This window comes from Osmia bicornis, chromosome 10 (genome assembly GCF_907164935.1).
Source record: "Osmia bicornis bicornis chromosome 10, iOsmBic2.1, whole genome shotgun sequence".
In the NCBI taxonomy this organism is placed as follows: domain Eukaryota; kingdom Metazoa; phylum Arthropoda; class Insecta; order Hymenoptera; family Megachilidae; genus Osmia; species Osmia bicornis.
In genome coordinates, this window is record NC_060225.1 from 6,195,561 (window position 1) to 6,222,697 (window position 27,137).

General features: G+C 33.2%; 2 protein-coding genes and 2 long non-coding RNA genes across 7 annotated transcripts in view; 2 read left to right on the plus strand and 2 right to left on the minus strand.

Annotated features, from left to right (window-relative positions):
* Positions 1-8,804, minus strand: LOC114871258. Of its 2 annotated transcripts, none has more exons than XM_046287393.1 (6): positions 8,726-8,804; positions 3,337-3,555; positions 2,343-2,479; positions 1,202-1,652; positions 572-749; positions 1-317 (listed from the first exon to the last, which is right to left on the minus strand). In XM_046287393.1, the coding sequence occupies exons 1-6, from the start codon at positions 8,756-8,758 to the stop codon at positions 76-78; spliced, it is 1,260 nt and encodes a 419-aa protein (XP_046143349.1). In that variant the 5' UTR covers positions 8,759-8,804; the 3' UTR covers positions 1-75. The 2 variants fall into 2 exon arrangements, with proteins under 2 accessions (XP_046143349.1, XP_029032766.1); XM_029176933.2 differs by having other exon boundaries at positions 3,298-3,555.
* Positions 5,499-27,137, plus strand: part of LOC114871262 — a 22,644-nt gene continuing 1,005 nt past the window's right edge. Inside the window, exons 1-3 of the long non-coding RNA XR_003788548.2 lie at positions 5,499-5,675; positions 8,664-9,399; positions 9,879-9,941. This is a non-coding gene — a long non-coding RNA (uncharacterized LOC114871262). The remainder of the gene's footprint in view (positions 5,676-8,663; positions 9,400-9,878; positions 9,942-27,137) is intronic.
* LOC114871259 (maternal protein exuperantia-1) lies at positions 13,548-21,113 on the minus strand. Of its 3 annotated transcripts, none has more exons than XM_029176935.2 (6): positions 20,607-21,113; positions 15,460-15,761; positions 15,108-15,392; positions 14,831-15,023; positions 14,624-14,763; positions 13,548-14,530 (listed from the first exon to the last, which is right to left on the minus strand). In XM_029176935.2, the coding sequence occupies exons 2-6, from the start codon at positions 15,745-15,747 to the stop codon at positions 14,225-14,227; spliced, it is 1,212 nt and encodes a 403-aa protein (XP_029032768.1). In that variant the 5' UTR covers positions 15,748-15,761; positions 20,607-21,113; the 3' UTR covers positions 13,548-14,224. The 3 variants fall into 3 exon arrangements, with proteins under 3 accessions (XP_029032768.1, XP_029032767.1, XP_029032769.1); XM_029176934.2 differs by lacking the exon at positions 20,607-21,113 and adding an exon at positions 16,696-16,808; XM_029176936.2 differs by lacking the exon at positions 20,607-21,113 and adding an exon at positions 15,983-16,067.
* On the plus strand, positions 16,947-25,672 carry LOC114871261. The gene is made up of 2 exons (XR_003788547.2): positions 16,947-17,136; positions 24,938-25,672. It is a non-coding gene; the product is annotated as an uncharacterized LOC114871261 (long non-coding RNA).

The following is a 27,137-nucleotide window of genomic DNA, read 5'->3' on the forward strand; positions in this document are numbered from 1 at the left end:
ATCTCGTTTAGCTATGCTAGACCTGCTGGATCATTTTGATTGAGCGTAATAATGCGCAGCGTCCGCGATAATTTACTATTGCACCGTTGATCGGCCAGTATAACCGGGCGTCGTTTCAGAATATTTCCTAGCACGATCTCGTATCAACTCGTCGATCGTTTTGTTCTGTGGTATTGTCGTTGATATATTGTGAAGACGTGTAGCCAGGTAGCACATGATAAGAGCTGATAGTACTAAAAGCGCACCTAAACCGGTCGCGACGTAAAGGAAACTACCGCAACTGTTGTCCAATCCAGCAGCCACTTTTTGATACAATTCTGGAAAAAATGTTTATAAAATTAGTTTTACGTTGTATTTTTATGTATTAAAGTTTTAACTTTCGAACGGCGGACAACTATGATAATTTGAATTTAATTTTACACTCTATTCATTTTCTCAACGTTAAATTATTTTGTTATATTAACTCTTTAAGTATCCGCCGTTCTACGGTTAAGTAATTTTTATTTTAGTACCGTTAGATTATCAATTTTATATTTAAAGATATATGTATGGAATTTGTTTTGTAATTTACCATCGGGCATCATCACCGTGTACTCGATGTTTTCTTTAAATTTCGTGTAAGGGGTCGAATCGTTGTACTCTTTTATTAAACGTTCGACCCTGGGAAGAAAATCGTTCGATGTTTCTTCTAAAAATCTTTTTCTTCTCTTCCCGTGTCCCGATGGCTCGAACAGATCCAGACAAAAATCCTGCAAACGTGTATCCATTGAAATATTCAAAAACCTCTATCCTCCATTCATTAAAAACAATCATTTCAAATTTATAAAATGTAATATTATAGACATTAATTATTTGAAATTATTGATTTCAAAGGATACATTTATTTTTCAAATAATTATTAGAAACAAACGAGGAAGAATTTTTATTTACATAGTAAAAAATAATTGCAAATATAAAAGCGAAGATAATATTTTTTAAGAAACTTTCTAAAAAACAAGATCCGCCGTTGCTTTTGTTAAATTAAAACTACAAATAATTTGTAAAATATCTCTATTAGTTCTTCAAGAAAATTGTAACAGAATTAACGGAAGCTCGACGAATTCAAAAGTTATTATTTACATGGAGAAGCTCGAGTAAGTCGACAGCCAGTCATTCAGTCGCCGGACGCGACGGAGGAAGGATAGAAATACTGTTTCCTTACCGGTTGACAGTCCTGTGGTTCCATGCATGCCTTGATCTGAGAATGGATCCATAGAGTGGATCTTTCCCTCATGGAGCTGAGGAGAAATGCCTCGAAATCCAAGAAAACCTCGTTCTTTCTTTCCCTGTAACGAGCCGGTTGATGAGGAATTATCGACGCGAAATCCCGATTTCTGCAGCCGTCCTTCACCAGGACGACACTTCCTGGTGCGTGAGGTTGATCGGGATCGGGGCTAACGGTCACCTCCAACAGCTTAATGTATCCCCATGCGCTGTCCGGGCTGATTCGAGCTCTCAGCTGAAGCTTTGTACCGATGGGAACCGCTTGATCGACCGTTTGCGATCCCGATGCATCTGATACATTGCCTGTAGCCTCCCGATAAAGGGCTACTTCGTATTCCAGACGACCCGGTGTCTCTTCGACCACTCCTGACACCCTCGCTCCATGCGGACTGAAAGAAACGTTTCAGGCTGGGGTCATGGAGGTAATCGATTTCCAGTTTTTATCTATTCGATCTGACATTTATGAAATTGTCTGTGAAACTTAACACTTTGATGGTCTTATGTATATTTCATCAAATTTTATTATCATTCTACCTAATTATGGATTGAAATATTATTATAGTATACACCCTGTGGTATCATAAACTCTCGAATTGATAATTATGCATCGATTAAATTTAAGGGTACAGGTGATAATTAATTTAAATTTAAAAAGTCCATTAATCGTAATAATGAATATGTGACATAGACCATCAAGGTGTCAAGTATTGAAATTCAATAGCTATAGTTTTATTGATAATGAAAGTTTACAGTGGCAAGAAATTGTCACTATGTTAAAAGTTTCTTTTTGTTCCCTGCTTATTGATGAACGGAATGCTAATTAATTATGCAGGTGACTCGACAGAAATAAGATATTTAATAACTTGTTCTCATTTTTTTGTTCTACAGTAATCCATGTGTTATCACTGAAAAACAGTTTTTATTAATGTATCATAGATCATTAAACATAATCGAGATTATAATTTTTCTTTTTTTTATTTTAGTTTCAGAATATCTAGTGCTATTCTATTTGAATAATTGCAAGTATACGTGTGTTTTAGAATACCACGCGACCTTGTCGAAGTGGTATAATGACTTACAAGGTTCCAGCAAAACCAGCAGCTTTGTGTCGGAGTAACGTTGGTTCAGGTGGACGACACATCAGGATCAATTCTTGATCAGCCAGCATTACAACACCAGGGAACGCCGGGAACCATATTCGCAGGTGAATGAAACCCTAATGATAATTAAAATTTCATTTTCAACATTTTTCTTTTATTGGAATCAATGCTGTCGATTATCTATTGAACAGGTCGATAGATTTAATCATTTCCGATAATAAATCAAAATATAAAAATTTCTGTTTTGTGCGCTTCAATGTTATCGATCATCTAAATGTTAATTGCAAATAATTCAAGGATCAAGATGAATATCGTTCAGAACCAGGTCAATCGGCACGATCTTATCGATGACCATTCAGTAGATATCGCGTGTTACCGGATGATTTTCAATTGCGAGAAACGAACGATAATTGAATCACTGTCGTTTCCAATATCTTATATAAAATTTAGTGGAATTGGTTTCGTTTAGGCACTCGATCTACTCTTGGTTCGATCAGATAAGATTCCAGTGTTTAGATTGTACAGTAGAGTGCAAAGTAGACTTCTGTTGGAAGTGGAGGAGAAGGAATGTCTAAATTGTGCTCCTCCTTGATTCTCCTTTGGGTCTCCTGGGCTCTCCCTTAGGTCTCCCTTAGGTCTCCTTGGCTCTCCCTTAGCTTTTCTTAGGCTCTAGGCCCCTCGAGTTATTTCTAACAAATACCAAACCAAATCAGATCTAACTCAGTAATTTCCAAGTATCGGGGCAACTGATGGAATCTCCTTCCGTTCTCACATCATCCATCATCCCTAAGGGAACCTAGACAGTGTACAATCTAAATTAAATGGAATAATATTTGATCGAACCAAGAATGCAACACAAGTGGTTCAGTTCTTATCAGAACAAGGAAACTGAATCAGTGTGGAAATCGAAACGAAATCACGATCGATGACTCACGTTTCTCTTCAGGATGCCGCATCTGGTGAAGTCAGTCACCTTAAGGAAGTAGTTATCTTCCTGAGGATCGTTGGGATCTGGCCTGATCTGGCAGTGAATGTCGGTGAGAGGATTGGCGGATCTGTCGTCGGCAAAGAGCGGCGCACCTCTAAATCCAACTGGCCTTTTGATCTTCGCTGTCAGCAGATCTGCCGCTGATCCTGCGCCGCTGCACTGAATGTCAGAGACCTCGTAATCCTGTGCAACAGTGGCAGCAACCTGAAACAATACCACCGCCATTCATCCACGCCTGACAGACACTTGGAGACGTCTGGTATGTAATTTCTTTTTTCTTCTTACAATATCTTCCTTTTCTCACAGATCTCTTTCTTATTATTCGTCATACCCTTTGATACCGAGAATTTGATACCCTTTGATGGCTCATCGATGGCGAGGTTTTCGTCATTTTAGATGACTTTAGTCACTTGGGCTGAAACAAGTGTCTACTATTTCTCTCTCTTATTTTTATTTGTTCTCTCAAATGCTAATTGCAATTCAGAAATTAAGCTCTTGTTAGATCAAATGATTTTTTAAATTATTCTAATAATTTCTAATGGAGAGGGCCAATCCCTATCGTGGTCCCCACTTAGTTACGTCACTGGTTGATATAAAATTTAGTGTAATTATATATATTTTTGATTTTATTAAATAAGAAACTTATGGTTATCATATATTTAATACTCTTAAGAATAATAAGCCTATATAAAAGCTATTATAATTTAACAGCAAAAAAGTATGTCGCTTAGTTTATCATGTAATCGTTATGCTTAATGTAATTTAATGTACAATTGAAATTCGCGATGTTTTTTTCATGGCAATTTAAAGTCGTTCAGTTTCGCTTGCGATCATACCCTGTTCCACATAGTATCTGAACTTTACACGCCAAAAATAAGCGGTGTGTCCTGGTTTAAAGAACGGTTTCTTCAGCTCTTAACTGATAAGATGGAATCAAGGATTCATACCGTTTTTTCTTCCTTCAACACGTTATCTGATACAGTAATCGTGTTCTTGACACAAAAACAGCAAATTAATTTACCGATTGCTCAATTAAAAATGTATGACTAGTTCAATTATTATCAATATATTTTATCATCGTATGATTGATAAAATATTTAGGTTTTAGATTTTATCAATGATTTTTATGACGTCAAATTGATTCTAGAATATCAAAGATGTAATATATAATAATTGATGTCTTATCACCTATCATATTAATTAGGGATGAATCACTTTGGATCGTCTTTTACGTCATTTATCACGGTATCATTATCTTTTACGTATATTTCCACAATGTAGGTTTGAAGTATTTAATTCAGATAATAATATCTTTGATTTATTACTTCGCTTTCAAAAAGTTTACAATTAGATTAAAAATATATATCATTTATGATCATGTACTTGAGATTTAATGTTGAAAATCAATATTTATAAAATTATCAATTTTTTCTTAATTTCAATCTTTCAAATTGGTAATTTAAATTTTCGTGTCTAAAAGCAATGCTTGCAAATATTATATTTTCTCAATAATAAATTAATATTGTTATTGATTAGTCATTGCTAAGCTTCACTCCAATGAACATAGACCTATATTATATTATTAACATAATACTATTAACGCGTGAAATTAATAAGTCTTACACTAATTAACACACGATACCATAGACTTTCTATATCACGTGACATATCAACAAAATATGAATTTTATTAAAAATTTTCCAATTCAAATCACTTGAATTCATGGTATCAGTCACTGACGACCTTTACACCAATAAAACCTTCTTTAACTCGTGCATCCCTTAATAAACACGGTGGATCATCGATGACCCAGGTGGCACGTCACGTACCAACAAAACGGTACACAATGCGGAAATTTCATAGCTGACCGAGCGTCTCGGTGCAATCGGGGTGCATTAACGATTTAACGTGTTTCGCTAACGAACTTCGAAACTATTTCGTCGCGAAGTAACATTTGTTCAACCGTGTCACAGTCTTGGACACGGCCTCTTCTTCTTCAACTGTCTAGTTAGCGCGTTAATTGACCCGGTGTCATTCGAACCATGGTGGATTTTCATAATTAACGCGAGTCATCTTGATCCTCTTCCACGATACATATATATACGCTCGTTGTTTATGAGAGCTTCTGTTGGGTGGAAAAGTTCGATATAAAAGAAGGTGGCGTACACGGGAGGAGAAGAAACTTCGATACCAAGTAACGGTGTAAAGAAACGCTCTGGTGGTTGGTTAAGTTATTCGTTACATGCGTATATACCATACTGGTTGCCCATCGCACGGTCAGCCAGACGGATAATCGTGGTACAGGTCATGGTTATTTCTTCGAGGTAGGTCATTCGAGTTTTTCGAGGTCGGTCTTTGAATGATAACGATGAGATACGGCAAATCTGAATATTAACGCGCTCACTGTCCCGGTGATAATGAACATTTCTTGCCAGACATGTTCTAATTAAGAACGCTATAATAATTATGTAATAATTCAAGAGGGAAGTTTATGTAAGCACTGTATGGAAGTAGAATAATGACTGCATTAATATTTTCGAATATTCCAAAAAGAAAATTAAGAAATTAGAAATAGGAATTTTGAATCAGGGAATTGGAAAATGAAATATTAGGATAATTAAAATAATTAAAGTTTAACAAGATCTCACAGAGCAATAAAAATAAGAAGCAAGGAATTTACAATTCGCTTAAAGATCAAAATGCTGTTACTGTAACAGTCCTTTAAGCGAGCAAAGATAAAACCAGTCAGATATAAAGCCCTTCTTCCTCGCGCGAAGATGGATATAATTTCGAAGAAATTGGAACGTTCGACGATGATTTCCAAATCGTTAAGCGATAAGTACTCGCGTTAAGAAGTAACGGGTCCTCTTTCGAAGGGAGAAAATAAGTGTTTGCTGTTGAAGAGAAATTCAAGTAAATGGAACTTTGATCAAGTCTTGCTTCAAATTGAGCGGCAAACTATCGGCCGTCTCAATTTTTTGGGACTTTCGACGAAACGTTAATGTTTTTTCTTTTTTCGATCGACTATTCGACGACCAGCTTGTGTCAGGAAATTCAATTTAGTTTGTGAATAGTAATAGAAACGATTACGAGGGTAATAGCAACGGGAAATTCACTGACGATAACAGGAACTGTGTTTGTGTTTGTTTCGTACAAATTGCTTGTTATCGAAGCAGACCTCTTTAACTTCAACTCTTTCGAGAATCGTATTACGAAGTTAATATGTGGGTAGTTAACCGAGTAACGGTATCTCGAGTATTTTATTTCATTTTTTTTATTATTTTTTTACGATCGTTTTTATTTTATAATTAAGAAGTTCGTTGGGTTGGGTTGCATATTTCAGGACACTGATAGTCGGACACAAATTCATGACATAAAAGTATCGTGAAATAACACTTATGTTATGTGAATTTAAAGTATAAAGTTTAATAAAAATAACTATATAAACATTTTATTGATATTCCTAATAGAAAATGCCCGATTGCCAGTTACAGTGAACAGTAACTGATCTCATAACATAATCATAAAATGACACTTATGATACATCAATTAGTAGTTATTGATACAAGGAAGTATTGACTGAAAACTAATTACCAAACTGCTCTCTTCATTAACAAGTATAATGTACGGAACAGATAGAATAGTTACCGATGTTTTAATTTACATTATTCAAAATAGTCAAGATAAAATGCAAAATTTAAAGAGGAGTCCCAACAAATTTGAAATATAATTGACCGAAACAAATGAAGCAACAAGTAGTGACAAATTAATTTACGTTATCAGGTGTATTAAGATAAACTTTACAATTTGAATAACGAGTTAAACAGTCTTTATATCACGTATAATAGTAAATGAAAATTAACTGTCATGGGGGGGTCGTCAGTGACAGGTGTTACAAAATTAATTTCAGACAAGTAATTAGCAAACCAAAAAAATGTTATTAAAATTACACTGGTAATTGAAAATAGGAAGAAAGTTAATTCTGCAGGACTTTAATAATTCCTATTAAAAATTTCTAGTTACAATAATAATAAATTTTTGAAATTTTATAAATCCTAATATTTATCCCTTATCATTATACTATCTTGTTATTTGTCAACGAAGTCTTGTTCCTTTCTCTCTACTTGAAAATTTGTAAATATGTAAGTGAAGAATTAATACCTTTGTTACACATAATTATAAATGAAAGAAATTAAAGGACAGGTAGGGACGCACGTGTGAAAGAGTTTACGCAAAGTGTTACGTGTGCATGCGGTGCGCTCCGATTTGATTGATGCGCGGAAAGTTAACGGGAAGAGACAAACAGCCGAATCTGTTACGTGAAACGGGCCTCCCAAGCTTGCTTCTTCTCAGAGATTGCCTCCTAGATAACTATACGTACACATTTTTTTTTTTTTTTTCGTTCTGTACGAAAGAACCGCAACCGCATGTTTACGGCGCCGTAAATTTCGTCTCCCAGTGCCATTTCGACTGGACGACATCGGAAACGCGTGAGCCTGTACATTTAATAGCTTCGTAAACTTTATTTCGGTCAAGGAACTTTGAGATTGTTCATTTATGATCATTTTTGGTACATTAGAATTGATTTTGGGGTAATAAATCTGAAAATGGTACTTTCACATTAATTGCATTTTTGAAAATTCTATTAGCAGAATTATTTATTTTTTATAAGGCACCTAAAATTTATAAAATTTGCAATCATCAAAGTGTTAGAAAAATAATAAAATAATTCATTTGTTTCCTTTATTAATCATTAGAATCTATTTATGTACGTATTTCTACGTCTGATTTTAATTTTTCTCGTGTAATTATTTATTATTATTTACTTCGTTTCAAAAGGCTAGAAGAAAATTGAAAAACAAAATGTCTGGTTAGAAAAGATTGACTTAATTCAACGAATGTTGTTTTTAATTTTTAATTCACATTCCAGAATGTAATTTCATCTTTTGATTAAATTATCCGCGGTCTCTAGAGGCATAGTTTAAAAGAGAAGTCGGAATTGAAAAAGTTAGATAGAATACCGTTTTCATGGGGCGTATTAAGGGGATTTGAGTTAACATTTCGATATGAAATGCATTCTGCAGATTATACCCAGTTCCTTCCTCTGGAAACCTCGTAAAATTTTTACGTTGTCATTTGAATTGCGAAAAAATAACAATCAACTTTCTAGAAATTTATTAAGATACAATAAATAAATAAATAATACAAAAATCAGCAACACATAATTTTATGTTTATCAAAATTTCCACCATTTATTGACAATTTCTGTCTTCTTCTCTACGGACAATTTTTAATCAAAGAAATCATTAAAGCGCCGTCAAAGGGTAAAACGTTCAAGCACGAAGGAAGGAAACGTTAGAAGTCGATCACTCACCGTGCAAAATCCAGCGATCAGGACGGTCCACATCTTTCTTATCGTTGCACTTAATTGCAAGGGGGATAACACGCGAGAACACAGTTGCAAGGCTGCAAGGGATCACACGAAGAGGGATGCAATTTTCACGAAGATTTCCGGTGAACTGAGGCGCGTGTACCACGCAAGAATTCTCCCTCCGTGGTTGATGTTCCTCCAACGGGTATAAGTCTCCTGGAGGGGAGAAACGGAAATCAGGGAACCAGAGAACCACCGGCCCATCCAGAGTACTGTTAATGCATGCTTGCTGCCTCCGCTAACAACCATCCTTACCGCGTCCTCTTCGCGACCAGTGACGGCCTCGAACGGACACTGTTCTATTATTTTCCATTTTTCAAGATAAGTTGAACACCTACTTTTTCTTTTTACCAGAAATAGGTATTAATACTTTATTTCTGAGAAATTAATTTTGAAGAAAGTCCAATTTTCAAGAGATTAATTAATTATTAGCCTAAAGTTAATTGTATAAGTTTTAAACGAAAGCGTTTCATATGTTAGAAAAATCATTTTTAAAGATCAGAAAATTAAAGTAATATGAAATATAGAATTACATTAAAATTTGAACTCTCTTCATGGTTCGCTGCCCGAGGGTTAAGTACTGTTAAAGGGTTGGATTTGACCATTGGTGCGATAAGGTAAGAGCAAGGATAGGCTTTCCTTATTAAAAATTATTTTATTACAATAAAAATATTTGATTATTTAAAAATTTTTTTATCGTTACTATAATATTTATGGTAAGACTGTGATTGATTGAATTACAGTTAGTATCTTTTAAATAGAAAATTGTGATGAGAACAATTAGAAAGATAATATTATAGGCGGAAGTTTTATAGAAAATTATATGAATCGAGTTTGAAGGCAACGATCCACAACTAATAGTTGATAAAAGGAATTATAAAATATTATTAAGCTCTTGATTATCCCTTTTCTAGAGTCTTTATTATCTAATATAAGAATTAAATTTATTTAATTACATTTTAAAAAGCTAATGTTGTTTAATTAAATTAATTTCAAATATTCTATGAATTGCATGTATTTCAAAATTAACTCTTCTATTATATTTTTGATCTTAAAAAATATTAAATTTTTCTAACATATTTTATTTCTTTTTCAGGTGATCAAGGAGTGTTGATCATCCTGGCCGAGGAAAGCAGACTGAGTTATGGATGCAACAATGGTGAGTCTTTATTTATGTATTTTTCTTTACTTCATCATGTCGGAAGAGGATTCTTTCGTTAACGAGTACGTTCATTAAGCGTGAAGCATTTTTACCGAGAATCAAAATTTCATTTCGGTTTCTTTTGCTCGCCGATGAAGTCTCGTCTAGGAAGCCTCAGTGAACTGACGGAATCGCGAAACATTACGTGATTCTGACATGCATAAAAGGCGAATTGCTTAGCCGGTTGCTGACTTTTCCGGTGCGTTGATTTTAGGTCAATGCCAGTATTCGATCAAACACGTTCAAACCTATGTGTTTAAACGATGAACAAATCTTTTTTTAACCCTTATGCGCAACGTTACAATAATTATTTTTATTTTTAACAATTTTCATTTTGATGGACCTCTTAAATATGTGATCATTCTATTAACCCTTTCGTTGTGACAGAAATTGCTTCTGTACGTTTACTTAAAAAAATTATCTAATGAAATAATTTTATTATTATTATATTAGGAACATAGAAAATTTAAAAGGGTATTTATGACTTATATCGTATGTCTTACTAGGTCTAGTTATTTTTATTAAATAGTGAACGTGTAAACTTTTCACGCGTTCGCCATCGTATCCCCTTTAAACGTGCCAAAATTCTCGTCTATTTTCTTTCTTGCGACCTCGACTTGAGATCGATTCTCTTCTTTGATCCCGCCAGATCTCGAAGCAAAATTTCAGTCTGCTTTGCAGTTTATTTTTCACGAGGCTTGCTTTCATCAGTCGTGTCCAGATGCCTGTGTAAAAAGTGAGAATGACAATCGTGCATTGCTCGTCATCATTTTCACGCTGTGTTACTGTACATGTCACTGACTGAACGACTAATAAGCGCGATGTCACGTGTCTGAGATTTCTGGGAAAATTGCTTCTCCGTTAGTTTTCGTCACATAATTGTTCGATTGTGTAGGTGAACAAATACACGAGCAAAAATAAAGAAAGCAAAAAGATCAAACGAAAAGGAAAGAAAACTACAGTGTTGGGTATAGGTAGATGTTACCTCTACGATTTTCTTCAATTTTTCAACCCCCCATGCAACCCTGTTACTTTAGATTGGCATATCAAATTTCTCGTTTAAATTTATCGGTAATAATCTTTTATTAGAGTATTAATAAAATTCGAATCGTTTTATTCACGTTACAACGCGTACCTTGTTCCCTTAATCGGGTAATCGAGTTCAATTATGGGCTACACGCGATCTTTGTAATTATGTATGTTACATGAGCTTGCTTATCAGAGCTTTTTAGCAATAATCGTTCACCGTTATCGTTCGTTACGCTTCAAAACGGAAAATATATCCGTTACAACGTTGTACATTACGAAAGTGTCGACGATGGAAACTGAAACTGTACTTCCAAACGCTGCTTTTTCCTCTTTTATCTTTATTTTCTATGTTCGAAAACCGCGTTAGAAAAATTCCAGAGAAGAGAGACGGTTAAACCGTTTGATAACATGTTCTATCGTTTAACGTAACGTTAATAGGAGGTATAATTTTTAAAGAATCAATTTAGATTAGAATCTACGTGATTTTTTATTATTATATATGCAATTACAGTGGAAACTGTGTAATCTTATCTATTTATCTGTCCGTGAATGTTGAACTTGAAACGGTTGAACGACAGGTATTCGGAAGTCGGAAATTCCGTCGACGCAGAAATCCGAGACCTCGTGAAAAATGGAGGATCACGGTGTAATAAAATTGTTATAAAAAGACGTTAGGTATTGTGAACACTTCCTGGGAACTCGTTGAATAATAACGCGACGATGCTCATTTAAATAGTATCGTTGTTGTGTGTCAAACAGCTGATACTGAAACGTCACATAAAAGTATAATAAAATAACACTTATAGTATATCAATTGAAAGCTTAAAAATGAACAAAAATGACTATGGTAAATGTTTCAACCTGATCCTTAAAGAAAATTACAAATGAACCAATTTTTAACTCATTGCGAATATCCAATGTTCAATAAATAACCAGTCAATTTGTATAAAAATTTGATGTATACCGCAGTTCCCCACAGTCCATAACTACGAAAAGACCAATTTTCGTTCTTCGCGCATCTCCAGTACGCATCTTCGCCCTGATTGGCGATACTCCCAAACGAAGTGGAAAGCGATTGGCAGAGAGCTCGCTGCGTTCCCCCACCATCTTCCAACTTGCGCGTCGTAGTTATGGACTCTGATGAACTGCGGTATAGTAATTTTTATTAATCTTTAAGCTTTAAATTGATATATTATATGTCTTATTTGGTAATACTTTTATGTCATGAAATCGTCTTAGACTTCCTACTGTGCTCCCAAATCGACTTTTTGATACTCAACAAATTAATACATTTCGTATTTTCAATTATAAACTGATATATTTATTCTAATTAAGCATATATTTCAAAGTTTATACGGAATCACGATGATAGATTAAAAACACCATTGGCGTTCCACGTGCAACTAACGGACACTGATATTTATTATATCGCGTAGTCGAATTTATTTCTGCTATTAGAATCCCGACTGTGGCCAACAACAAAAGACAACCTCTACTAGGAACGGATTATTAATTATCGCTATACTTTCTTGCGGCCATGGGCACTCGATTAACGAGCCTCTCAGTAACAGCAATTTCCTTTTCGCTGCCTCTTACAGTAATCGTGATGCACTGCCAGTATTTTGTGCTCCATGGTTCGTTGTACGTGGAAAAAATAAAAATTAATAAAAACAGTTCTACTGTCTGATAACTCAGAATCTACACAAAGGTTGTTGCCATAATGACAGCATTTCTTTTCTTTTTTTCTTCAATGCAACTTCTAATTTCCTTGCAAATAACATAGTGATAGAATCATCTTCTCATAGCCCATGAAAAATTACTGTTAATCATAGAAGTGGACTAATTAGAAATTATTTCTTCCATTCAGAAAATTTCTAAAAAATTATATATATGCCTCGTCAATAATTATAGTAGTATTCTTAGCAATAATTATCCCAGGTGAATAGAATATAACAAATAGAGTTTCCTATCTCTCAGTAGAGTCTATTATCAATCAACAGATAGAAAGAGGACGATAGGAAATAAATCCTCGGGGTTCACGCTCTGTTAGATAGTCAGAAATTTCCGTTGAACGCGACAAGCCGCTTAAGGGCAAGTTTTCGTGGAATACTTAAACCTTGGCTAGTTTTAAAGAGAGCTACGTCGATACTCTTCTTCTTAGCAAGTAAATACTCTTCTTTAAAGTTCTACACGGTGCACCAGCCTGTTTACGCTCCGAGGCGTCCGGCATGCTTTATGGAAGTCCATAAGCGGATACAACGGTCCACTGCATAGGCATTCATATATTTAATTCATTTCTCGCTTTATCTCAATGGTTGCACAGATTTCAGATACGCCTTATAACAGACAGAGAGAAGTCACGCTGCAGTTTTCTGTTGTTTTTCCCTTCAAACGTGCCGTTATCATCTTTTATGTAAAATCCTATTCCATGGATAATGGAACGTTTTAATCGCTTGCAAATTAAGTCTCGTGATCATACATATTATTCATAACAGTACGTACAGCAGGATTGTGCCGAGAGATCGAGGCGAGAAATTAAATCAATTTCAATTCTTTATTTTCGAATTGTTCAATACAATGAAATTTAACATTTAAATGCAACAAGTGCATTATTCGTTTTAACAAACCTTGCGGTACAAAAATATATAAGTATATATTTGTATATAACTCATTTATTAATATCACTATGTATTTTGTACGCAAGCTCATTAGTAGCAAATTAAAAAAAAAAAAAAAAGAAAACAAAAATACACTTAATCTCAAAAATAATGAAAAAAACGAAAACTTATTTGGTGTCTGAATATATTTCTATGTCGACCAGTCTCTAAATAATCACTTGTTACAACGTTAATCTGATTAAATAAAAATCAACTATCATAAAATTAATCGTTAAACCAAAACGAATCATTAAATATTTCTTTATCGTTAACTAGAAAAAAAAAGAATGATAATTAATGTGTTATTTGTACGTATGTTTGTTAAACTAAGCCTAGCGTTTGGTATCCTACAAGGATACGATATCTAATTTTTTGTTATAACGAAAATAAAAACTTAAATACAATACTGCAACAAATAACACTCATATTTTTATCACACTTGAATAACATTATGATAAGAATGAACGGAATGATCGTAAACTCGGTTACCGATAACAATATTGACCTTATAATTAGTTAAAAGGCACTGAAGGAGAAAACTAAATTGTTCAGTTCTTATTCTTGGGTTAAAATTGAACTGTTCTCAGGAGGTTCGGTTTTTGCTTTAATCGGTGAACTGGTTTCTGAACTTTCAGCACCAGAATCACATTTATTATTATTTTCTTTATCGGCGATAATTTTCGAATTCTCCGTTTTTATTTCGTTCTTGTCTCCCGTTATTCTTAATTTCGACTTCTTATCAGGATCAAAATGGCCTTCTAGAATAATCAGTAGATCTTCTATTTGCTTCTCATCAACTGTTGTTAGATTCATTTTAATTAATTTCTCCAAACCTTCCTTCTTCTCGTTATTCCACGCTTCCTGTATCATAAGGAATTTGAATCAATCGTTAATCATTCACAGATTCACTGCTGTAAATATGTGAATTTTGACTTTGTTTTCTAATATACGAACTTGTAACAGAGTATATTCTATTCCTGCTTCGGCGAGTAATCGTCGTAAAGGACTAGCATGTTGTCGTTCCCGGCGATTTTCACGGTAGACTCCAAAGATAGGTCTTAAACTATTTTGACGTTCAAACACTATTTTCAATTCTGAAACAAGGGCAACGCGTGTTACGCACTTGAACAATACCATTTTTCTATAATCTATTTCATATACCTGCATACTCTTGTTCCTCCATTTCTACTGGTTGAACAAATTCCCTAATAAATTCTATAGTTTTCTTCATGGCACTATCACCATCTCCACTACCATTCGTTTCGTTCTCTTTTGTACCTTCAAGTGAACTTAAGTGTTGTACTATTTGTAAAGCCAGGTATGCTCTGTTTTTTGCATTATCTAATTGTTTTTCCTGAAAAAAGTATAAAGATCGACGTTAGAATGACTATGTATTTTTGGAATACTAAATATAAAATTATGCAATAAATTGCCTTACTTGATTAAGTAAAGTTTTAGATAATGTTCTAAGAGAAAATGAATGAACTGTATTGTTTGTACACTTCATTTCAGCAACATTGAATCCATTCGCAAAACCCTTCACAATTTGTTTGAATCCATCCAATAAATTATATTTCTTCAAGGATTCAATTAACATAGCAGGGATAACTTTTCGTGGTTCATGGTAAACCAATATTATTCCATCTGTTGCATCTCCTTTAATAGATTCTAGCCATGTTAAAAAGTCTGTGAGCGCAAACACTTCACTCTTAGTTTTGATTACCTAGAAACATTAATGAAATTTAATGAAATACAGAAAACAGGAGCACATAGCAAAACTTTATCAATACCTTATTAGTTTTATTATCTTTGAGTGCTCTGTATTTGCCAATAGTCACAACTTTCATGTTATGCCTCTTCATGGCTGGAGGATTGAGATTTTTATATGGCATTACGTATTGAGAAAACGAGGAATTAGGTGTGTAGCCAGCTATCTGGCATATTTCATCTATAACTCTTTTTCCCGTGGTATCCATATCCCAGCCAACTAGCTGATAATTGCCTGGACCAATACCCGCTGCACAGGATTTTCTTGGTGGGCTGGATTTTCCATTTTCCACTACTGTTGATGAGACCATTTTTTAATACTGATCTGTAAACATTGTATAAAAATTTTCATTAATAACATAATTAAAAAGTATATTATTATTTTATTATCAACAGAGAGAAAAGCAATGGTAAAGATGCTTTCAGGTATTCATCAAATACAGATATTGATAGAAATATATTTTTATAAAAATTAAAATTGGAATAAATATTTAGTACAGAACGTATACGAAACATTTTATACGTATAAATTCTTTTGTAAATTACGTTTCAAACTTGAACGTTACTCTAACGAATGTTTGGATTTAGCAGAGAGTTTTTGTACAAGGGCGAGATATTTTGGTACGTTCGTAGAGTAAGATTATCTGTGTATCGGTAAGATTGACCTTGAAATTCAATACAGTACACAAATACTTGGGAACAAAAGATTAATAGCTGAAGATACGTCTAATAATAACCGTCTTACCTTCTACGATTATATTAGAAATTATTCACCGTACAAAAATGTATCTACCATCACACGGTAACTGCCGTTCCTACGTTTGTATCTGTGTCCAAAAAAAGACAAGGAAAACGTGTGAAACGTAGGTGAATATTAATCAGAGATAACGTAACACAGAAACACTGTACAAAATTATTAATATTAATAGACAGCGAGGAAAATTTTTTATGGAGACACTGGTTACGCCACTAACGATAGTGCAAACAAAAAAAGAAATGACAGTCTAACAGCTGGTTATCGCGTTTCACGTCAGGTGCAAGGCAACCAATAAGAATATTCAATGTTGCGTGAATTTTTGCGATTACGTGACGTGTACGCGACACGCGTTACAAATCGCTGCACGGTGAATCGTGTCATGTATGCAAAACAGATATTCTCATCACACGTGGGTAGGTCGCGTATTCGTGGTTACAGTCTTCGGTATTTTCGTTCCCAACTATTATGCGTTCGAACGTTAGATACGTTCGCCATCACTCACCGTGATTCACGCTAAATTCCCACTTCTTTTTTTTCGTTACTTTTCTTGCCGCGACAGACGTAACGGACGACGACGGCACTGTAAATCCTTCGTAGATACTGGAAACTACTGGAACGCAACTAGATTCATTTGAACGCACGTGCGAGCTTGGCAGTAAACCGCCCGCTCGCTCGACCGCGCATGCGCGTTAGATCTTACCATCACGTGGTTCTAATGTCACTGTTGGGTGAAGGAGAGACCGTGACAATTGCGACTCTTAGTAGACCGTCTAATGCAGTACGCGATTGAATCGTGTGAGTAGTTTATTCGTTTCTCGCGTTTCTAGAGAATATCGAAGCTGCTCTTTGATCGAAAGTTCATCGATCATGGATCCTTGGCGAACGTTAGACGAGACGAACAGGGGAACGATTCATTTGAATCGTTCCACGCGTATGTTGAGCCGTAAGTTGAGATTCGAAGAGCGATGATCGATACAGTATATCGAGCTCCTTTAAAGGAGATCGAACGCGACTGAAATACCGTACGAATTAATTTCTCGTTATTTCAATCGTAACAGTAACGATACTGTTCAAATAATAAAATGTTTTAAAGTACTAATTTAAAGCTATTAATTTCTAAAATTAAATTAGATTAAGAAAAGATCGTCTATCGGTTTGATATACATATAGTGTTAATAGAAAATCACGAATTCCACTAATGGAAAAATAAAACAGTTTCCAGGCGGGTTCGTTGATAAGCGATTCTCTCGGAAAAATTCATTAGCAAAACCGGACGATCGTGCTTCTTATTCACTGATCGGCTGTTGCGACGCGTTTGCATAAAGTTCCGTTCTCAGTGTGCGAAATTGTTGACGGTAGCGATAAATTGGCTCGCAGCTTATCTCTTGTTATCTGTTATTTATCCTTTTTCAGAGCGCGTCGCACGCTTTGTAGCGCTGATAAATTGTTTCAACTGGGTCATACGTTCGCCATGGTGTACCTCTTTTTTCCCCCCCTTTTCTCTCTCTCTTTTTTTTCCTCTTTCATTTTATCCACGGCATTTGTGCCGCGCTAGTTGTCTGGAATTTATCAAATTCTCGGCGATGTTTAACCCGAAGAAAACCGAAAGGCGAGAACCCTCTGGCCGAGCCAACTATGCTTCTAATGAATTTTTTGTACGATTAAATTCCCATTATGATGTACGTTTACCGGGTACGCGGAGGGGTTATGTATACCGCTAAGATTAATATCCTGCAGCAGTAATTACGCGAATGTTGCACGCGTACAATAAATTCGAGGCGATCGTTATTTTGATTTAATGGCAGTCAGGGTTCTTACATCTAGTAAATTGACTGGGTGTTTAAGGTTATAAGGAGGATACTTCCGTTCAATATTTTTACTATCATATGGGTCAGGGATGGTCCACAGTATTTATCAAAGGGTATGTTTTAATGCATTAAGTTTTACAGGTTCTTTTTTTAATGTACTTTGGGTGCCTGAATTTTTAAGACGGTAGATCTATACTATCAGGATTTACGTTTCTTCACCGAGCGTAGATCTACACCCCTCGGTCACAATGTGTTAATTAAACCTTGAACGATAGACCATTGAAACGGTCATAATGGTTATTTCATTTTAAAGTCTGTTTTTAAAGTCCTTTAAATGTTATTATAAAACGAATATATTCGCTTTGTAGGTCCGGGTCATGGTTGACCCAGTGCGGTTATTTCTTTATAAAACAATCTGTTCGCGAATATCCAATTTTCAGTTGCCTATATTTGGAAATGATAAAGTAATTTTCGATTACAGTTTTTAGGTCATAAATTCGCTTTTTTCTATTAATGTACCATTAGTGCTATTTTATAATAGTTTTATGTCATGAAATTCTATCAGATTTTATAAGTTCCAAAATTGATCATTATTTCCTATAACTAGCAGCCGGATAATTTATATTAAGAAACATCAGGGAAACGTTGTGTAGATATTTTATTGAAATTTTAAGCTTTAGTTCGATGTAAAATAAATATTATTTTGCGATATTTTTATGTCGTCAAATATTAGCTATATATTTGATTGCTTGTGCGAAGGTATATAATGGTTAAAAATTGTTGTAACAGAGCATATCTTGCACTGTTGACATGTTAAAAAATAGCTGAATTTTGAAAGCATTTTGGTGTAGGATTTAACACAAAAATATTGGTTTTCATAGCTTTTAATTAGATGTACAAACTGACTTTTTATTGCTGCTTTTTTCTTGGTAATTATAAAATGTTACTGACTTAATAAGAGTGATGATGCAAATAAAATGTGGAATCAGCTATGAAAATAGATTCCACGTATCAATGTTTAGCATTGAACTTCTATCTATATAATTGTTTATAAATTTGAAATCAACAGAATGAATAAAACATTAATTTTTCCGTAAATTGTTTGTAAATTTTTAGATGTTTAAAAAATCAAAATAGGTCCAGTATTATAAAAATGATAACTTTCCTATAAACCATGTACGATAAATATGTAACATTGATTGAATGTCAAAATTTAGAAAAAAAAAAACAATCGTGAAATGCACAGATTTTTTCATAAGATAAAAGCAATCGATTACAATTTTAACCTCGTTGAAAGCTTTCTCTTAGTGTCGGATTTCGTTTTTTACGACAGCTGACAAAGCAAAAATCCCATACAAATAGTGAAAAAACATTAAAACGCGCTCGAAATATTTCACGTTCGGTTAATATCCGAGCTTCGTTTCGCTATTTCGGTCATCTCTGTTTTTTGATAGTAGATATTGACACAACGAAATTCGACTGGAACACGTGCGAAGAACTGATGTCGAGGACAAAAATGACTGAATTTGTATCCTGATGACATCATTGATTTCATTGTGTTAGCATAACAAATTTAGATCTTATCGAATAGCCGAATAGTAGAAAAATAACTTTTGATCTGCTGTAAACTTCAAATAATTGACTTGAAATTTCTATGATTGTAATTTTAAATAATTATTTATTGTATTTGAATTTCAGAGTTATTTATAATTATTAAATTCTCACAAAATTAAAAAAGAAAGTTGGTTGCAATTTTTATCAAAATATTCATCTTTGCCTTATACAATTAAAAAAATATTATTTTATCTTATTAATGATATTGTCATTTTAAAAACTTTGATATTAATCCTGGAAACAAGAAATTATTTGAAGTAAAATATTTTATTTTCTCAAATAAAACAACATTCGATTCAAGTGAATTATTTGATCGGGGAAATAGCATTTTATTTCAGATAGCCAGTTATTCCATACCACGTTTTTTATTCGTTATTCAAATAAATATTGGCCAACTCTGCGGTGTATATTTTGTATCTAACAGTAAGTAACACGACTGGAATTCGAATAAAAAAATAAGTTGAAAGAGTAAAAAAACGAAAGGAAACATTGAAATACCTTCTTACGTATACATACTGTATTCGACCTATAACATCCCATTAATTTATCGTTTTCGAAACTATGTATAGTAACGCCTTTTTTATTTGCAACGATGGATAAATTTTGATGAAATTGAAAAGTGCTCAGAGGAAATGAAAATTTTTGTTTATTAAAATAAAATATATGGATAGTAATAAAAACATATTAAAAAAGCAATCAGTTTATGGCAAACATCAACTTTCATTTATAAAAGTAAATAGCATAGTATAGCATAGTAGTTTGATTACATATTACATATCAGTTTCTCATGGCTAAAATTAAAAATGATTAAAAAGCAAAGAATAACCTTAAAATATTATCGAAATCCATCTGAAAAGTAAACCTCTAATTAAAAAAGAACGATCAACACTTTCAAAGAAAGACTATCAATAATACGTTTTATTCCAATAACCACGAAGAATTCTCTAAAGCGTAGAATGCGAGAAAAATAATAAAGAAAAGAAATACTTACAATACAAAAATGATGTGGTCGTCGAGATTATTTCACTATTAAGTCGTTCGATCACTTTTCCTCACAATGGATCATCGATTCTTGATGGTGAATGGATCTCAGAAACGTTTATACGATTTATTTTCCGTGATTATGATTCTTTTCGATCGTCGTGGCACGTTCGTGGACACCGTGAAACGTAGACAAAAGACCGTTGACTTGACGCGACGATTCGACAGTCTATTGTCTTCCCTTCGTTTCCGGCTCCCTTTACATTATCTTCATCTCCTTTCAACGTGTATCATTCGTCACTCTTTTGTTTCCCTTCTTCGTTTCTCTTGTAGACGGTGGCCCCCTTTGCCGGTTGCGATCGGTTTTGCACACTTCTGTTCGACTCGAACGCCACGATTTTTCCTTGATAACGACGCATCACCAGAGATAACCGTGAGATTTGCACCTATGTAGCAGCAACGTGTCTGATACACCGGTGATCTGCGGTTAACAGGTGATAAGGCGTGACGTCTCGCGATATGTCGTCTACTTGAGGTGATTTTAATCATGGTGGAATCATTGGCGTAATTCGGATTTTTTGGCGGTGGCGAATGTTTAATTCTGATTTTAGAATTTTGGAATTTCAGAACCTTATGATCTTAGAATCTTATAGTTTTAAAATGGCGACCAGATGTTTAGAGGTCTGGGAGTGATTTAATCCATCAATGCCAATGATTTAATCCATCAAAGGGTTAATCAACCTCGATCAGATATTGCAATTATTTTAACCACCAATTTTACTTCATAGAATATTTACTCACGTACTATATAATTCCGTTTTATTAAGTTAATGCAGATATTGATCTTATCGACTCTGATTATTGCGATTTTATCGACTCTGTTAATTACATCATTTGTTCCTTTTTCAAGATTTCTTATCAGATTATTTAATTTTCATTGCCAACGTTTTTATTTTAGAAGAAAATTGAAGTCATATTTGCAAAAATATAATGATTTTGTTTTCTATGTTTTTGGAGAGGTGCTTCTAAAAAAAATCGAAATTTTTTTCTGAAGGTATTAACTATCACGTTGGTAGATCGAATGAATAGAAGAATAAAATGGTATTGCATTTTTTTGTTTCTTTATTCATCTCTGATTTTACCCGTAAAATGATCTAGCTGTGAAGTTTGATCTGTGCGCACAATCTAAAAAAAAAGATTGCTCATATTTTGTTAGTTTCGTTGTTTGTAATAAATATTATAGAGTGTGGATGTGCATGCAAATATGTGGTTTGATAAAATATTAATAGTTTTTTGTAAATCACAAATTTGATAAATCAAATGCGTATTACTTGAATATAAACATTGCACCATGTTGCACATTATTGAACACGATAATCAAATTTTTAAACGATATTGATAGTGATAAGCGTACAATTTTCAGAATCGAAAATGAAGTGATACGATCCTATCATTTATATTCTGTATTATTTTGTATTATTTATTTTCGGAGAGGTACCTTTGCAATACGTTTATTGCTAATAATATCATTTAACAAATGATTATCTGTTTTAAACTTATATCAAACGTATAATATTTTTTACATTCCTTTTAATTAACAGAATGTATACTATCTAAGTAAATAGTTATCGAGAGGACTGTTGCGAATTCTACACGCATTTATTGTGTACGTTTGATAAGAGCACTTAATTGATAAGAACGTGGTGCTTATGATACGTCAGTCGTTTGTTGTGAAAATAAATGTTTCATGTGTAGAATGAAAAAAATAATTACGAATTGTATCTGAAAATTATTCAGTTCTACAATTTTAATATTATAGGGAAACTCCCTTGGTTATAATGAATTTTTATTTTAAATCAGAGAATTTATTAAGGTGCCTTTATGGAAGTGTATACTGTTTTTTGTTAAGATAAAAATTAATTGTAGATGTTAATTGATTTTTCATTCTTTATTTATTTTTCAATTTTAATATAAGCATACATTTATCGCCGTTTGTTCTAGTATTAATGAACGCGTTGCACGTCAACAGAATGAATTATCTCACACTGTACGTATTTCCTGTGAGTAAATGTTGATTTTTAAATTGCACCGTTTATCGAACGAATATTCATCTCGTAAACGCAGTCGGAGGTCGAATTCTTTATCGCAGTTTTGTACGATTTAAATGATATACTAGAAAGGTAATCGATGCTGTTATTGTTCATAATTTATAAAAATTGGAATAAGAATTAATTAAAAATTTAATTATCAATATCGTCATTGTTATCGAAAACAATGTCTGAAATGTTAGAAGCAATTTATTTAAACTTTACAAGTGAATTATTAGAGGTATTTTAAAATTATTGAAATGAATAAAACAATTCCAGTCGTTTATAATGTTCCAGATTTCATTTATGCAATGTAACAATTATTATTTGAAATTGTGTTACAAATTTCAATTATTTTTAACTTTTAGTTTCGAACGTGTAATTTTATGTAACAGTAATGCTGTTCAAAATTATTTTTCTCTTTTTGATTATTAAATTATATTACATTTGAGGCACCAGTGATCCATTAGCAATCAAGGTGGTAATTAATTTTAGAATTTATTCTTTTCTTATTCCAAAGTTAATCTCCAATTTATTCCAATTTTATATTTTATTAAATATAATAAGTACCCTAAAATTTATTAACTGTAGTGTAATATCCATAGTTGATTTCAAAGATATTCAACGATGTCTAATCAATCAAATACAATAACTCATTATCAAGACACATGGTGTAAACATATTAGAGAGGTAAACAGCAGAGCAATGCGTTTCCTTTGTAAATGCATTCGAATTTTGGGAACAAATTGGTGCTTTTAGCGATGTTAAAACCGACCCATTAATTTTACACTTGATACATCTCGTGTGCTTGGTCTTGTATAGTAATGACGTGCAGATGTAAATTTATGTTCACGTACGAAGAAACGTCACACGATTTGTAATTCCAGTTGTACATGTCTAAAACTACAAAACAAATTTGATTGGATTCGTTAATTAGTCCTAGTCTACACATCAAATGAAAGAGAATTTTTAAACAAAGGATAATGCAATCTTTTAATCTTGTACCATAATTTTCATAGATTGGAAAAATAGTAATTTCAATTAAATTATTAATTTCAAATTAAATTATCAAAAACCCACCTTGGTATCTTAAGGATTAAAATTTATTTTTAAAATTCAAATGAATGTTCCATAAGTGCTATTTTGTATTATTAAATTTTATCAAATTTTCTGTATTTTCTATAATATAGAATATTCCACAATTAAAAATAATCATCGATCTATCACTAACTCCTAAATCAACAAAACTTTAATATAATCTTTAATCATCTGAAAAAGAAGTTCAGCCTCTTTTGATTGTCAGTAACAAAGACTGTAGTTTAAAGAATTTTCTACAATTCTTTTAATTAAAAGTAGACGTCGAACAGGGTTTCGAGTCGAAACAAAAACTTTAATCACTTTAGGACCGGGCCAGTATCTTGGCAAGAAAAGTTGCCTGATCTCTGATCGCAATAGCCACGGGAAAACTTCCGTTTCCGTCATTCGCACCGTTGCCCCCAGTCGTGACTGTTGATTTATCGTTCGCCTACAGGATAACCGGCCGGAAACTGACACTGTCTTTAATCGCGTAAAGACAAACGCGCTTGTATTATCGGCTTGTACAAGCGATGCACCGTGTTCCTAGTTATGGTATAATTAGCCTGCTGCGTTGTACATTTTCCAGGATGTACAGAGCCATCTTCTATGGTTCTGTGCATCAGCGTACCTCGTTACAACCGCAAATAATGTAATTTCCAATCATAATTCTACGTTAATTGAAATGATTGGAAAAATATAATATTGGCAATATTGGTAATATTTGTAAAAATAAAAATATCTCGCAATTACAAAAATTATTTTTGCTAGCATCATAAAAAAAAAATTTTTGGGAAGCAAGGATTTGAACCGAGGACCTTCAGATTGCGAGTCATGGATCCGCACCGTGGTTAAACACATGACTCGCAATCTGAAGGTTCTCGGTTCAAATCCTTGGTTCCCATTTCTTTTTTTTCTTTTTTTTTTTAATGATAATTTGTCTCTTTTTGAATAACTAATATTTTATATAATTCTAAACTAAAATTCTATATTCTATTTTGAATAACTTAAATTCTATAAAAATTGCAGTGTATGTAATTAATTATTAATAAATGCAATGATTATAGCACAGCTGTAATAGTTATTCAAAAAGATACAAATTATAATTAAAAAAAAAAACTTGGGAACCATTTGTACAAAACAAGAAAACGAAGTGAAGTCCCTTTTTTCTGAATTTCAGTGTTTGAGCGCCCTTAGCGCGTTCCCATTCTGGAAGGGGAACACGAGACTCATTTGGGTGGGCGAATGTGACCCTCAATAACTAAAGTTTTGACCTGGCCCTAGGTCAACTGCCAGGGTATCCAAGTGGTGACTGAGACACCACTTAGACTTTTAGATTTACAGCGGGTGACTGCCTATTGTCACTTACTTTTTAACATCACGAGCACCATCCGAAGTCAGGACACTCAGGATGGTACAAATGACCAGGTTGAGAAAAACCAGCAGTCCCTGCTATAAATCCAAGCCCTAGTATAAAATTCGACACATTTCAATTTTATCAAATTTATTATTGCAACTTTTGTAAATTTTCTGCAAAAATTATCATTCTACTTTGAATGATCTATTCATCTGAAAAATATTTTAATCTAGATCTAAGATTGTAAAGATTGTTATTAATGAAATATTCTGTTCATTGAAACACATTTTTATGGATTTTAATCCATACATTTGCAAGAATTTCTTTGGTTACTGTATAGAAATAAAAGATAGAAACAATAGAATGATGAAAAGTTCAGTGGAACAATGGACAAGCTACCCAGGTAAATGTGTGTTTCGAAAGAAAATCCATAGAAATTTTTATAACCGTGTCGTGAACTATTTTCAAAGAATGATGAATGCTTGATGAATGCTATGGTTCAGTGGTGCATTATTTTTGAAAAATATCTCGATTATAAAGAATTTATTTATCACTTTATTCCTTTTGATGTGTTCATTTATTTCATTTCCTTTTTAAAAGTTTGATATATCAAAAGATTGTTCAGTTCGATTTATATAGAATTTTTAATTAAAATTTAATCATTTTCACAGGAGTTTTTGTGCTAATGGAATAATTAAAAAAGAGGATTGTTCAAAATCAATAGATAGTTTGTATTAAAAGTCTATCTGAAGTAAATTAAACTAGAGAAAAAAGAATTTCCATAAAACAATTTTCAACACATTTTTATTTCCCTTTCAAAATATTTACCGAAAATACCGTATTTTCCTGTCATGACGTCCGTCTCGTTTTCGTTTTTTTCCCGAAACACGGTTTTCGATATGCAAAGATTGCATCAAATTTCGCTGAATGCGCAGAGAGTGGAATGCGTTCGCTAGCGAAAAACTGAAAATTTTAACAGATTTCGTTTTCAGAAAAATATTTAGATCCGTGAATCTAGATAACGATGAATGATAGAAACTGATAGGGAACGTTGCAATTTAAAAAGAATTCATCTCCTCTTTCTATTACAATCTTGTCTATCAGTTTTTCCATGAAATAATGGAACTTTTAGAATTTCCCAAGTTGCACGATTTTCTATACTCATATTGAAAACGGTACAAAACTGCTGGCAGATTTACATATTGAGTATAAAACTTCGCTATTTGCAATAAAATTATTATTGTATGGAAATTGAAAAATTAGAAATTATAATAATGAATAAACTAAGTTACAATTTTTTTCTGAAAATAGTATTCGAGTGTTTGCATTCCAAACTGAGACCATATTTCCAAAATAATATTGCAAGTATGATAAAATTTAAAAAAATTAGACGACGTTTACAGAATTCATAGAATATTAATAATTTAACTCTTTCGCTACGAACCAGAATCGAGCATATATTTAGAAAGCATTATTTTAAAAGTATTTAGATAGGGTTAAATAATTTTGATCTGGTTCAAATGATCTCTGGTGATCGTCACAGTCTGTGCAAGCCGCACTGTCGACATGCTGTTACTTCGTTCTTGGTCAACGCGTGGATTTTATGCGATTTTACTCGCGCAATTACCACACACCACCCCAGAAATTTGTGGTTTTTGCGGTCGATCGTTAGGACTGCCGGTCACTTGTTCACGTAATTAATTCACCGTGTAATTTCCTGTTGTTCTTGCTTCGTTCCCTTCTATTCCTTTTTTCTAACGGAACTTTATGCTATTACTCATGGTGCGAAGAATTTCTGTTAAATAAAATGAAAATTCTACAAAGTACAACTTCACTTTGAATTGTTTAAATATTCTCTGCTTTATGATTGGATAAGTAAATTTTAATTAAAATTCCGAATGCCATTTGTAAATTGGAAAATTTCCAAATAAAAATAATTCAGAATATTTAATTGTTAGAAAAATCGAAAAGTAAGGGATTAAAGAAAATAACAAATACTACAAATTTATTAAAAATAAATTCT

Bases quoted from the DNA above. Each gene is read 5' to 3' on its own strand.
- LOC114871258 (XM_029176933.2), bottom strand. From the start codon at position 8,758: ATGTGGACCGTCCTGATCGCTGGATTTTGCACG. The intron at 3,556-8,725 runs GTGAGTGATCGA...GTATTGTTTCAG, and splicing joins TGATCGCTGGATTTTGCACG to GTTGCTGCCACTGTTGCACA. The intron at 1,653-2,342 runs GTAAGTCATTAT...CGTTTCTTTCAG, and splicing joins GCTGGTTTTGCTGGAACCTT to TCCGCATGGAGCGAGGGTGT.
- LOC114871259 (XM_029176935.2), bottom strand. From the start codon at position 15,747: ATGGTCTCATCAACAGTAGTGGAAAATGGAAAATCCAGCCCACCAAGA. The intron at 15,024-15,107 runs GTAAGGCAATTT...TACTTTTTTCAG, and splicing joins CTAAAACTTTACTTAATCAA to GAAAAACAATTAGATAATGC. The intron at 14,764-14,830 runs GTATATGAAATA...CCCTTGTTTCAG, and splicing joins GGAGGAACAAGAGTATGCAG to AATTGAAAATAGTGTTTGAA.